We start from the raw sequence: 14,717 nt of genomic DNA on the forward strand, positions 1-14,717 counted from the left end.
GGTGTATTTTTACTTAATTGCTTTGTGCTTTTGTTTTCTTTTAATGATGTCCTTTTGAATTGTTTTTTTGATACAAAATTATAGAAATTATTAGTTAATATGGAAAAACATTTTAGGCATAAATAGTAATTTCCTTGTAAATTAATGCAGTCTATGAACCATATAATTTTCTAGATTTTCACTTCCATTATTTATACTAGTTATTATCAATTCTTTTAAAAAGATAATACCCAATATTTAAGTAATAAGTATTTTAATTATTCACACACTGCTCTTGAAGAAGAAGGAGGAAGAGGAGGAAGAGGAAGAGGAGGAGGAAGAGGAGGAGGAGGAGAAGGAGGAGGAGGAGGAGGAGGAGGAGGAGGAGGAGGAAGAAGAAGAAGAAGAAGAAGAAGAAGAAGAAGAAGAAGAAGAAGAAGAAGAAGAAGAAGAAGAAGAAGAAGAAGAAGAAAGATTTAGAGAGGGAAATCTTTATCTTTAAAACTAGTTTTCTTTAAAGTACAAACAGTTATCCATTCTCCTTACTATAAAGCAGTTATAATAATATAGCCTCTTACTTTTGGCATTCATCTAAAGCTAGCACATGAGGGTGGTCATCCTCTGACATGGTGATGACTGCTTCCCTGTCAATCGCTCCAGGCTGAGTCTGGTCTACTGTGTGCCTTGTGATGGAAGACGTGCTGGAGCTGGTCCAGTACAGAGTATCCCAGGCTCTGTGATAGGCCAGGCCCTCAACAGAGCCCACATCTGATGGAAGAAAGTGGACAATAAATCACATTTTATTTAAAAAGCATTCTGACAAAAAACAGTATTCAAAATGAGTATAAATACCCAATTTTATCAACTATTTTTCCATAAACTCTGTGAACTGAATATACAAATATGATTCTTATAAGTAGCATATTATGACATATAGCAAGTTATATTCAAAGTGATATGTGTATTTGAAAATTCATACAGTGGGGAGAAATAGGTATTAAAAAACAAAGTTATTACATACGTAATTATTCATCCAAATATAAAAACCACAAATATCTTCTTTCCCTTTGATATAGAGAAATGATGACATTTCATTTTGTGTCTAGCAATTAATTTTAATAACATAGTGTGAAAAATCACTAGCCAGAAAGACCACATAGGTTTCATGGTGGTGAGTTTCCTGATGCTCCTGCAGATCTAGGCATTTCAATATAATCAAACACATCAGACTGATATTAAAGCCAAATAGGCACCTGACTTGCTTTTTTTTTCATTTAAGGTAGACAATATTTGAATAAGCTAGCTAGGAGCAAGTAGTTTCATCCTGTTTTACTAATCTATTCTAAAAACACAATGATTTGAAATGAATTGGTCTCCAAAGCACACTACAAATGCAAAAAGACAACCAGTGGTACAGAATTTAACACCCAAGAGTGATGGGCTGAAAAACAATGTGATCATGGCATCCTGGCTTAGCACCACGATCCAGTACCTGGGCCACAGGGCAAGACTGTTCTCAGCAGCTTTGTATACAATTCGATCCTTACTCTGTTTCTCTTTGCCCTGTGTTCAGTACAACAAAAGCTATACTCAAGTCACATCCATAAGTGAAACTGCAATATGGAACATTGTGCTTTTCTACCCAGGAGTATCTCAGAAAGTACTGAGTTCCTACAACTATCGGTGAATACTAGGGTTACTTTCATATTTCACAAGTGTATTTAGAGGTTTCATAAGGGTGCAAATAAATGAACAATTAAGAATTTTGAGTCTCATTTAATATGTGAATTGTGTGTTGGGTATTTCAAGCTTCTAGGCTAATATCCACTTATCAGTGAGTGCATACCGTGAGTGTTCTTTTGTGATTGGGTTAGCTCACTCAGGATAATATACTCCAGTTCCATCCATTTGTCTAAGAATTCCATTAATCCATTGTTTTTAATGGCTGAATAGTACTCCATTGTGTATATATACCACATTTTCTGCATCCATTCCTCTGTTGAGGGATATCTGGGTTCTTTCCAGTTTCTGGCTATTATAAATAAAGCTCTTATGAACATAGTGGAGCATGTGTCCTTATTACATGCTGGAGATTCCTCTGGGTATATGCCCAAGAGTGGTATAGCAGGGTGCTCTGGTAGTATTATGCCCAATTTTCTGAGGAACCAACAAACTGATTTCCAGAGTGATTGTACCAGCTTACAATCCTACCAGCAGTGGAGTGTTCATTTTTCTCCATAACCTTTCCAGCACCTGCTGTATCCTGAGTTTTATATACAGTAACAAAAATCAGGCAATATTGTGCGGATGCTCACACGTGCTAGCTGATCAGAGTTGGATATAGCTATCACCTGGGAGGCTCTTCTAGTGCATGACAAATACAGAGGGGGACACTCTCAACCAACCATTGAAGTCAGCACAGGGTTCCCAATGGTGGAGCTAGAGAAAGGACCAAGGAGCTGAAGGGGTTTGCAGTGCTACAGGAGGAACAACAGTATGAGTCACCCAGTACTCCCAGAGCTCCCAGGGTTTTCAACCAAAGAGTACACATGGAGTTACCCATGGCTCCAGACACATCTGCAGCAGAGGACTGCCTTGTTAGTCACCAAAGGGAGGAGAGGTCTTTGGTCCTCTAAAGACTTCATGCTATGCCATAGTGTAGAGGAATACCAGGACTGGAAAGCAGGAGAGGGTTGAATGGGGAAGGGAAGATGGCTTATGGGATTTTTGGGGGAGGAGGGAACCAGGAAAGGGGACAACATTTGAAATGTAAATAAAAAATATTCCTAATTTAAAAAAAGAAAAAAGAATTTTACATAATCTGACCATTTAAAAAAAAAAGAAATTTGAGTCATCATCCAAACATCTGATCCATTTTTAGACACCAGTTTAGATCTTCTACATGAAAAGAAATATCTAAGAATATCTAAATAAATAGCTGTAACTGTTGAACACTTCTATCTGCTACAAAATTGAAGCTGTTTTGCACATCTTTTTATTTTTAAAATTTATTTAATCTTTTTTTACACTCCAGATTTTATTCCCCTCACGGTCTACCCTCTGACTGTTCCACATCCCATACCTCCAAATCCCCAACCCCTGGTTCTATGAGGATGCCCCTCCCGCCCCCTGCACCCCATCAGACTTCTGCGCTCCCTGGGCCTCCAGTCTTTTGAGGGACTCAGACTTCTCTGAGTCCAGACCTGGCATTCCTCTGTAGTATATGTTTTGGGAGCCTTATATCAGCTGGTGTATGCTGCCTGTTTGGTGATCCATTGTTTGAGAGATCTAGGGGGTCCAGGTTAATTTAGATGCTAATCCTCCTACAGGATTTCCCTCCTCCTCAGCTTCTTTCATTCTTCCCTAATTCAACTACAGAGGTCAGCTGATTTTGTCCATTGGTTGGGTGTAAATATCTGCATCTGACTCTTCCAGCTGCTTGTTGGGTCTTTCAGAGGGCAGTCATAATAGCCCCCTTTTTGTAAGCACACAATAGCTCCAGTAATAGGGTTAGGCCTTGGAACCTCCCCTTCAGCTTGATTCCACTTTGGGTTTGTCACTGTACCTCATTTTCATCAGGTTCCTCTCCATTTCCATCCCTGCAGTTCTTTCAGACAGGAACAATCATGGGCTAGAGATATTGACTGTGGGATGGCAATCCCATCCCTCACTTGATGCCCTGTCTTTCTGCTGGAGGTTGGCTCTACAAGTTCCCTCTCCCCACTGTAGGGCATTTCATCTATGGTCCCTACCTTTGAGACCCGAGAGTCTCCTACCTCCCAGGTGTCTGACGTATTATTTTATTTTGTGAATAAATATTCTCTAAAAGTTTTCTATCTTCTTTTTCTAAGGAAACTGACATTTATCTCCAATAGACTTATACTGTTAAAGCAAAATTTTTATTCTAGATCTATCTGTATCCATCTTCTTGTTCCTATTAAGGCTTCCTTTGGGGATGCATGAGAGACATCTGTTCTCAATAGAAACCTACATGAAAACAAATAAATGAGTCACTGGTTTCAATTTGTGTGCCTCTAGAGAAATTGTATAACAAGTAATTTGCCATGATCACCTCCCCTGACACAGAAATCAACCAGCATATAATTATTATAGAAACTTAGGGCAGAGACAATGGAAAGAAGACCAAGCAACATATGAAGAAAATCTGTAGAAGTGATTTCCTCTGAATCCCATGCCACCTGTTGGGATGAGTATGTGGTTGATAATTGTTCAATGCATTTCTTGATGCATTAACTTCAATGTATTAACTTCAAACCTCCTGCTTCATTACTGCTTTTATGTAATTCCATATCATTGATAAATATGCTAACCATTTTTGGTAACAGGTTTTGTCTTACCATTTATAAAATTTACCATTTATGGGGAAAATGAGAAATGGCACATCTCTGAACAACTCAACATTTCTTGAAACATACTTATTTTCCTCCTGCTTGTCCCTGTGTAGGGACTTGGCAAGTTCACTTTCCTCTTTCTCTTGCCAGTAAAAAAAGAAAGAGAGAAGTCACTGCATCTCAGGTGAGAGGAGATGGATGTTCCTGTTCTATGGTTAACAAATCCAGAGCATGGAAGACTGTAGTATGTGTATTGTTTAAGGACATTCTCTTTGAATGGTTTTACATGAAAACGTGACTCTGGTGGTTTAAATGAGAATGCGCTCTATAGGCTCTGACATTTGGGTGCTTAGTCCCCAGTTGTTATTACTCTTTATGAAAGTTTAACAAGTGTGGTCTTGCTGGAGGAAATATGTCACTTAGGAAAGACTTTCAGACTTGAAAACCACACACCATTCCCAGTTTGCTTTTTCTGCTTTAAGTTTGCTGTTTAAGATTGGAGTCCTCAGCTTTCTGCTCCAGGCACCATAACTTACTTCCTGTCCATATTGGCAGGTAATTCCAAAACAAATTCTTCCTTCTCTTAAATTATCCAGGTTGTGATATTTTATCACAGCAATATAAAATTAATTAATGATCTTTCAGTTAAACTAACTGGAATCTGATAGTAGATTTTACAAAGCATCAGTAATATGTTTCTTCCCCCTGAAGAAAATTTCCCAACAAAACTGAATTCAATTAAAATATATAAAGAGAATATGAAATTAGATTGAGTTTCCATATGAAATCTTATAATGTTCTCAAAATGATGGAATTATATAGTATATATATGTACTTGGGCACAATCATTTGAATATGTAAGAAAATTTTAGATGTTTTCAGCATTGCAAAGTCATATGGTATGTGTCTGTCCACATACATACCTATATGTATTTGAGCAATGAGTTTCCAAAGTGGTCCATCAGAGATGCTGAAGCTGGTAGACAATTATATAGTTAACATAACATTGATATTGATCCAATCAGCCAGACTGTAAATATCCAGTCCCAAATATTGTTAAAGAGTTTTATATTGTTGCAACTTAAGGTATAACCAAGGAGAAAATGAAAAGAAGGCTGTTCCTGTAGCTCTGAGCTTCTCACCTCAGTAAATGATTGTGTTTGGGTGTTGTACATAGTAAAAACACAGCTTCCTAACCACATAGACTTGCCATCACATACTTAAATAAGTAGTCCTAATCCTTTTTGCCCATTTGAGGTGTAGCAGTTTGTTTTAACAAATAAGAGAGAAGACTTGGTTAATTTCATAAAAGGGACAGGAGTGGACTGCAAATAAACAAACAAACAAACAAACAAATAAATAAATAAGGAAAATCAGTTTTATGCTTATAAACGTCTGTATTTGAACATAGTTACATGAAAAAATATAATTAGTTAAATGAATATTACACTGCTTCTATACACTATATATCACTGATGGTGTGATACATCAGTATATAGAAGCAGTGTAATATGCATACATACCTAGTAGTAGGAAAGTTGACACTGATAGCCTACCAATAATTCTTTTAACAAATTCTCAAAGGACTTCACTTGATTGCAAATTTCTCCTTGTCCTAGTTTGTTTTCTGTTTCTGTTATAAACACCATAAGCAGAAACAATTTGGGCAGGTAAGGATTTGCTTCAGCTTATAAACTAAGAAAGCTCCATCAAGCTCCATCAAGCAGAATGGAACACATAGGGTCAAAGCCGGCTGGCATGCTTCCTCTGGCATGCTCGGCTACTTTTCTGACACAGTGTAGGCTATCCTACAAAGAGACAGAGTCCATAACATCAACCAGCAATCAAGAAAATACTACCATGAACTTTTTCAGTTTTGATAAATGCAAGTTTTCAATTGATGTCTCCTCTTCTCCAGTGACTCTAGTTTGTGTCTAATAGGAAAACCTAAGAAGCACTATCTCATTACAAATGAGGAAGAGTCGTAGCCATCCGATTATGTGTATATTGATGTAAAGGGAGGATAGAAATTTGCCTAACAGAAAAATAATTGTATGGTTAAATGCTCTGTTATTTCTCTGGCTGAAGAGAATATAGTACAAAAACAACACGAAGTATTTGAACTTAAGAACATCCTAGAGCTGAAAAGAAACTAGGGCAGCAGTTGAGTGGGTACTACTTTCATTCTCAGTTCCTTATGCCATAGGCTGGAAGTCATAAATACACTGTTTGAGACGATAACACTGGTTTTAAACATTACAGTCTTTATTAAATAGTGTACGTTCTTTGACACATAGAAAATAACTTTGGTTTCTAACTCAAGAAAAAGCTTAAAATAAGTGCCTTGTAGACACAACACTTTGCACAGGTCTTAACTTTTACCTTCCAGACAAGACTCTGAGGTGGAAGAAGCTGCGGAGGAGGGCAACCCTGTAGGAGCACCAGCACTCTCAATCAACCTGGATTCCCGAGATCTCTCAAACACGGGACAACCAACCAGGCTGCAAACATCAACTGATATGAGGTCTCCAACACATTTACAGCAGAGGACTGGGTTCAGTCAGAGAAAATGTACCTAATCCTCAAGAGACTGGAGGCCTCACGGAGTTTAGAGATCTGGTGGGGAGGTGGTTGGGGGATTGGGGACATCTTTGTGGAGACAGGAGGTATGGGATGTGGAACAGTGAGATGGTGTACTGGGAGGGGAAATAAAATCTGGAGTGTAAATAAATAAATAAATAAATAAATCCTCTCTGTTGTTGACATTTTCGCACGCAGTACAACAGCATCTCCAAATTCTAATTAGATTAAAGGATTTCTGCACTTCCCTTCATTGTAAACAAAATGATATTCATATATTCTTCATCTTTTTACTAGTGTTATTTGCTTGATGAGATCAACAAAACTAGATTCTAAGTGTACCAGATAGAGTAAAGCTTTTTTTTTAATTCGATATATGTTTTATTTACATTTCATATGATTTCCCCTTTCCTAGCCCCCCCCCACTCCCAGAAGGTCCTGTAAGCCCCCTTCTCTCCCCCTGTCCTCCCACCCACCCCTTCCCACTTCCCCGTTCTGGTTTTGCTGAATATTGCTTCACTGAGTCTTTCCAGAACAAGGGGCCACTCTACCTTTCTTCTTGTACCTCATTTGATGTATAGATTATGTTTTGGGTATTCCAGGTTTCTAGGTTAATATCCACTTATTAGTGAGTGCATACCATGATTCACCTTTTGAGACTGGGTTACCTCACTTAGTATGATGTTCTCTAGCTCCATCCATTTGCCTAAGAATTTCATGAATTCATTGTTTCTAATGGCTGAATAGTACTCCATTGTGTAAATGTACCACATTTTTTGCATCCACTCTTCTGTTGAGGGATACCTGGCTTCTTTCCAGCATCTGGCTATTATAAATAGGGTTGCTATGAACATAGTGGAGCATATATCCTTATTACATGCTGGGGAGTCCTCTGGGTATATGCACAGGAATGGTATAGCAGGATTCTTCGGAAGTGACATGCCTAATTTTCTGAGGAACAGCCAGACTGATTTCCACAGTGGTTGTACCAATTTAAAACCCCACTAGCAGTGGAGGAGTGTTCCTCTTTCTCCACACCCTCTCCAACACCTGCTATCTCCTGAATTTTTAATCTTTGCCATTCTGACTGGTGTAAGGTGAAATCTCAGGGTTGTTTTGATTTGCATTTCCCTAATGACTAATGAAGTTGAGCATTTTTTAAGATGCTTCTCCGCCATCCGAAGTTCTTCAGGTGAGAATTCTTTGTTTAACTCTGTACCCCATTTTTTAATAGGGTTGTTTGGTTTTCTGGCGTCTAACTTCTTGAATTCTTTATATATATTGGATATTAGCTCTCTATCTGATGTAGGATTTGTGAAGATCTTTTCCCAATTTGTTGGTTGCCGATTTGTCCTCTGGATGGTGTCCTTTGCCTTACAGAAACTTTGTAATTTTATAAGGTCCCATTTGTCAATTCTTGCTCTTAGAGCACATGCTATGGGTGTTCTGTTCAGAAACTTTCTCCCTGTACCGATGTCCTCAAGGGTCTTTCCCAGTTTCTTTTCTATTAGCTTCAGAGTGTCTGGCTTTATGTGGAAGTCTTTGATCCATTTGGATTTGAGCTTAGTACAAGGAGACAAGGATGGATCAATTCGCATTCTTCTGCATGCTGACCTCCAGTTGAACCAGCACCATTTGTTGAAAAGGCTATCTTTTTTCCATTGGATGTTTTCAGCCCCTTTGTCGAGGATCAAGTGGCCATAGGTGTGTGGGTTCATTTCTGGATCTTCAGTCCTGTTCCATTGATCCTCCTGCCTGTCACTGTACCAGTACCATGCAGTTTTTAACACTATTGCTCTGTAGTATTGCTTGAGGGATACTGATTCCCCCAGACTTTCTCTTGTTGCTGAGAATAGCTTTAGCTATCCTGGGTTTTTTGTTATTCCAGATGAACTTGATAATTGCTCTTTCTAACTCTGTGAGGAATTGAGTTGGGATTTTGATGGGTATTGCATTGAATCTGTAGATTACTTTTGGCAAAATGGCCATTTTAACTATATTGATTCTACCGATCCATGAGCATAGGAGGTTTTCCCATTTTTTGAGGTCTTCTTCCATTTCCTTCTTCAGAGTCTTGAAGTTCTTGTCATACAGATCTTTCACATGTTTGGTAAGAGTCACCCCAAGATACTTTATACTGTTTGTGGCTATTGTGAAGGGGGTCATTTCCCTAATTTCTTTCTCAGCTTGTTTATCCTTTGAGTATAGGAAGGCCACTGATTTGCTTGAGTTGATTTTATAACCTGCCACTTTGCTGAAGTTGTTTATCAGCTGTAGGGGTTCTCTAGTGGAGTTTTTTGGGTCACTTAGGTAGACTATCATGTCATCTGCAAATAATGATAGTTTGACTTCTTCCTTTCCAATTTGTATCCTTTGACCTCCTTATGTTGTCGAATTGCCTGAGCTAGTACCTCAAGTACAATATTGAAAAGATAAGGAGAAAGGGGGCAGCCCTGTCTAGTCCCTGATTTTAGTGGGATTGCTTCAAGTTTCTCTCCATTTAGTTTGATGCTGGCTACCGTTTTGCTGTATATTGCTTTTACTATGTTTAGTTATGGGCCCTGAATTCTTGTTCTTTCCAAGACTTTAAGCATGAAAGGATGCTGAATTTTGTCAAATGCTTTTTCAGCATCCAATAAAATGACCATGTGTGGTTTTTTTTTTTTGAGTTTGTTTATGTAGTGGATTGCATTGATGGATTTCAGTATATTGAACCAACCCTGCATTCCCGGGATAAAGCCTACTTGATCATGATGGATATCTTTTTGATGTGTTCTTGGATTCAGTTGGCAAGAATTTTATTGAGTATTTTTGCATCGATGTTCATAAGGGAAATTGGTCTGAAGTTCTCTTTCTTTGTTGGATCTTTGTGTTGTTTTGGTATCAGCGTAATTGTGGCTTCATAGAAGGAACTGGGTAGTGTTCCTTCTGTTTCTATTTTGTGGAATAATTTGAAGAGTATTGGTGTTAACTCTTCTTTGAAGGTCTGATAGAATTCCGCACTGAAACCATCTGGTCCTGTGCTTTTTTTGGTTGGAAGACTTTCTATGACTCCTTCAATTTCTTTAGGCATTATGGGACTGTTTAGATGATCTAGTTGGTCCTGATTTAATTTTGGTATTTGGTATCTGTCAAGGATATAGTCCATTTCCTCCAGATTCTCCAGTTGTGTTGAGTACAGGCTCTTGTAGTAGGATCTGATGATTCTTTGGATTTCCTCAGTTTCTGTTGTTATATCTCCCTTTTCAGTTCTAAGTTTGTTAATTTGGATACTTTCTCTGTGCCCTTTGGTCAGTCTGGCTAAGGGTTTATCTATCTTGTTGATTTTCTCAAAGAACCAGCTCCTGGTTTTGTTGATTGTTTGTATGGTTCTCTTTGTTTCTCCTTGATTGATTTTAGCCCTGAGTTTGATGATTTCCTGCCTTCTACTCCTCCCGGGTGAAATAGCTTCTTTTTGTTCCAGGGCTTTCAGGTGTGTCATTAAGCTGGTAGTGTATGCTCTCTCCTAACCAATCAAATTTAAAAAATAACGTCAAAAATAACAGGAAGTAACAATCACTATTCCTTAATATCTCTTAACATCAATGGACTCAATGCCCCAATAAAAAGACATAGACTAACTGACTGGATTCGTAAACAGGACCCTACATTTTGCTGCTTACAGGAAACACACATAAGGGTCAAACACAAACACTACCTTAGAATAAAAGGCTGGAAGACAATTTTACAAGCAAATGGTCGCAGGAAACAAGCTGGAGTAGCCATTTTAATATCAGATAAAATTGACTTTCAACCCAAAGTCATCAAAAGAGACTCTGAGGGACACTTCTTGCTGGTCAAAGGAAAAATACAACAAGAAGAACTCTCAATCCTGAACATCTATGCTCCAAATGCAAGGGCACCCTCTTTCGTAAAAGAAACTTTATTAAAGCTCAAAGCACACATTGCACCTAACACAATAATTGTGGGTGACTTCAACACTGCACTTTCCTCAATGGACCGATTAGGGAAACAGAAACTAAACAGGGACACAATGAAACTAATTGAAGCTTTGGACCAATTAGATTTAACAGATATATATAGAACATTCTATCCTAAAGCAAAAGAATATACCTTTTTCTCAGCACCTCATGGTACCTTCTCCAAAATCGACCATATAATTGGTCACAAGACAGTCCTCAACAATATAAGAAGATCGAACTAATCCCATGCCTCCTATCAGATCACTATGGAGTAAAAGTGGTCTTCAATAGCAACAAAAACAACAGAAAACCCACATACACGTGGAAATTGAACAATATTCTACTCAATGATACCTTGGTCAAGGAAGAAATAAAGAAAGAAATTAAAGACTTTTTAGAACACAATGACAATGAAAACACAACATACCCAAATCTATGGGACACAATGAAAGCAGTGCTAAGAGGAAAACAGTAAAGCTTTTTGGCAACCAGCTTTGGAACTGAAGCTCTTCCAGGTAAAAGTTCAGAAGGATGCTATAAATCTTTATACCTTCTGTTCTTAAAGAATGTCTTAATTTTTATCTTATTTACATTCAATCTAAACTCCAGTGATCCTGGAAGAATTTAATTCTATTTACCTAGATCGCCTTGATTGCCTTCCAAGGCCTAAAATTCAGGAAAAGTTGAAGTCTAAAATGCTTCAGTGCTCTGACAGTCACCAGATTTGTCTAGCTAGCTATGCATCATAAAAATAATTTTTGGTTCTCATCCTGAGAAACAAATATCAAGGAGCTAGATATTAGATGCTTTGGAGGCAATTGAAGACAGAAATTCATTTTCTCTCATGACACCAGAAGTGGAGTCATCACAACTCTACTTTTCCTTAGTATTTAACTAAGCCATATGAAAAGGTAGAGGGATCTGGGCTTTGTTGGGGCTCATTAAGGAAAACCCATTTCTCTCCAGTTAACATAATGGAATCAGATTGTATCTCTAACCTGGGTGAAACCCTGACATTCCTTACTTGCTAAAATATTATATACTATTTTTCCCTGTTTTAAGAATTAATCCAATTGTGCCTGTCCATGACTCAGGCAGGAGCCAACACCTCTAGAAATCTGATTCATCTGACAGCATGCTAAGCAGATAGGAGAAATAATGTCTTTTAATGTGACACTATAGTTATATTTCCGTGACTTCGTCTCTTGGTTGTCCTTAGATCTTAAGTGCTATGCCTAGCTGAATTCTCCTACCTTTTACTCCTTTCTTTTAAAATTATCTTTGGACACTGACCCAAATACTAAGTGTGCTTTCCTGGAATCTCTTGGATTTCTACCTTTTTTCCCCTCAGATCTCTGTATCTATTAATTTACATATAAATTTACATATAAATATATATATGCATATTCACATGGACACACTATATATGCACATGCACTCACACATTTTATTGCTGAATGTTCCTACTTTAATTGACTTTAACTCAAATGCCACAGTTTCTATTATTATTTTCAATTCCCTCCTGCTGAGAACTGTCAAGATTTATAACTTGCCTGCCCTGTTATTTTTCTCTCATACTAATAAAATGGTCCCAGAAGTACCTTCTGAGTTACTTTTAAAATTATTTTGTCAATAGAAGTAAGAAAACCAAGAGAGGACACTGTTCCCTTGCTATAGTCACTATACAAAAATACTTGTAAAAACACCTAATTTTTAAAGGAGGGAGAAAAGCTATATCTAATTATGGATGACAAGTTCTCACATATACAAAATGTTGAGTTACCAGGAAGTGGGGGGAAAGGTTTCTAAATAAGTAGCACTATAACAATGTTGCATGCATATACAAAGGACATAGAATTTTGAAATAGAATTGTGTGCTGAACGTAAAATGTAAAGTAGAAAACTGTTGGAATAGGCTGTCTTCAACATGTCTCCATGCCTTGTTCAAGATGACAAATGTACAGATTTCAAAGCAAATCCAACACATGTTTTTTCATCTAAATTAAAAATGTCCATGCTTCAAACTAGAGTAGTTCACAAAATAGTTAATTCAGATTGGAAGGAGAGAATATTTGCAAATCATTTATATCACAACAGACATTATATCAATATATCTAAAAGCTCTTACAGTTTATCAACAAAGTAGAAAATAATGCAGTAGGAAAGTGATCAAAGAGAGGATAGACATTTTTTAAGGTAACAAATCAGAGCAGGCATTTACATGAAAGTGGATAAACATTGCTAGTCAGCCAAAAAAAAAAAAAAAAAAACCAATAAAAATCACACCTACTATCCATTATGATTCCAAAAACAAAGACAAGATTTTTCAAAGCCGGAGATAAATAAAAAATACCATTTCTGAATATTATTTATTGGAATGAGAAACTGTTAAGTCCCACTGTAAAATATATTGAATATGAAGTCAGTATATTTCAACCCTTTCCAATAGTATACTTAAGAGAAATCAAAACATACATCTGTGTACAGTACTGTTCACAGTAGCTCTGCTTATAAAAGACAAATACAGAAATTATCTATATTCCAATCAAATGACGAGTATGTGAAGAAAGTAAAATAAAAAAGAAGATATGATGGTATGTCACTAAAGAATGAAATATGAAATACTGGTATATGGTAAAGTACAGAAAAGTCTTAAATGTATTATTGTAAAAAAAATATGACAAGTTTCCAAAAGCATACATAGTTTCATAATAATTATTCAAAATGGGCAAAACTCACAAATAAAATGTATATTTTTTTTGTCTTCTGGTTAGTAGGCAGAAAACGGGAAATAAAGTAGAACATGAAGGGAGTTATTAACTGCAGGGTTGTTGGTTTATCTCTTAGTGTTTAGGGAACAGGTGATAAGAATATTCTCAAAATGAAGGTGGTAAATATGCTCAGTCTCCTGAACCTTGCACATGAATTAGATGAGGAGGTGGTATCTGAGTGTCATCTGGATGAATGTTCTCTGACTCTCCAGGTTGGGTTAGTGAATTGGATCCCCATGGCCTGAATCCCATCCTGGTCTACCCTTGAGCAATATTCCAATTTTTCTGAGCCCTAATAACAATTCCCTACATTTCAACTGAGAAACAGTTACCAAAAAGAGTATGTCATGCTTATTATTTTTAAAAAAATATTGGAATGGCAGCTAAGGAAACTAAGTCCCTTTTGGAAGAAGGAGTTACCTTCCTTCTCACTGGCAGATGGGGGACAAATGGCTACCTATGGTGCCCATTGATACACCATTGGTCACACCAGACTCCTTTACTGTCCTTAGTAAAACTATAAGAGGGCCGCTCTAAATGGAGGCTTGGATCTGATTAAAGGCTTACCTGAGGGTTCATGGTTACCTAATTTTAACAAGCTAAAACAGATCTCATCTCTCCTCTCTCTCTCTCTCTCTCTCTCTCTCTCTCTCTCTCTCTCTCTCTCTCTCTCTCTCTCTCGCTGCTTTTATGGAACATAAAGCTCATCCTCCCCTTGGCCAATTAAAAAACAAAACAAAACCTATCGTTCTGGTGTTTCTCAATGCCAACATAGACAAAGGCTTTAAATGTTTAGAATATTCTGCTTTTACTCAAAAAAGACAATAGCTGAGATGGTCCTCCAAAACAGAGGAGTTGAACCTACATTTCTTTAGGCAAGGATGACTGGTTATGGTCTTGGGAGAAGCATGCTATTTTTACACTAACAAATATTATACAGTCTTTGGCAGAAATAAGAAAGAACCTCGAAGAAAGAAATTAGGTAGCCCAAAGAAGGCTGGTTTGAATCCCTGTTTAGCTAGTTACCTTGGGTAATGGATCTTGCCTCTAGCCTCTTCACCTTCTTCACTTTC

At 37.4% G+C, this 14,717-nt stretch overlaps 1 protein-coding gene across 1 annotated transcript in view; it reads right to left on the bottom strand.

Annotated features, from left to right (window-relative positions):
- Lrp1b (LDL receptor related protein 1B) overlaps positions 1 to 14,717 on the bottom strand; it is a 1,719,438-nt gene that overhangs the window by 380,934 nt on the left and 1,323,787 nt on the right. Inside the window, exon 42 of the mRNA XM_052181021.1 lies at positions 558 to 747. Within this exon, the coding sequence (XP_052036981.1) occupies positions 558 to 747 (190 nt within the window). The remainder of the gene's footprint in view (positions 1 to 557; positions 748 to 14,717) is intronic.

Source organism: Apodemus sylvaticus, chromosome 5 (genome assembly GCF_947179515.1).
Source record: "Apodemus sylvaticus chromosome 5, mApoSyl1.1, whole genome shotgun sequence".
In the NCBI taxonomy this organism is placed as follows: domain Eukaryota; kingdom Metazoa; phylum Chordata; class Mammalia; order Rodentia; family Muridae; genus Apodemus; species Apodemus sylvaticus.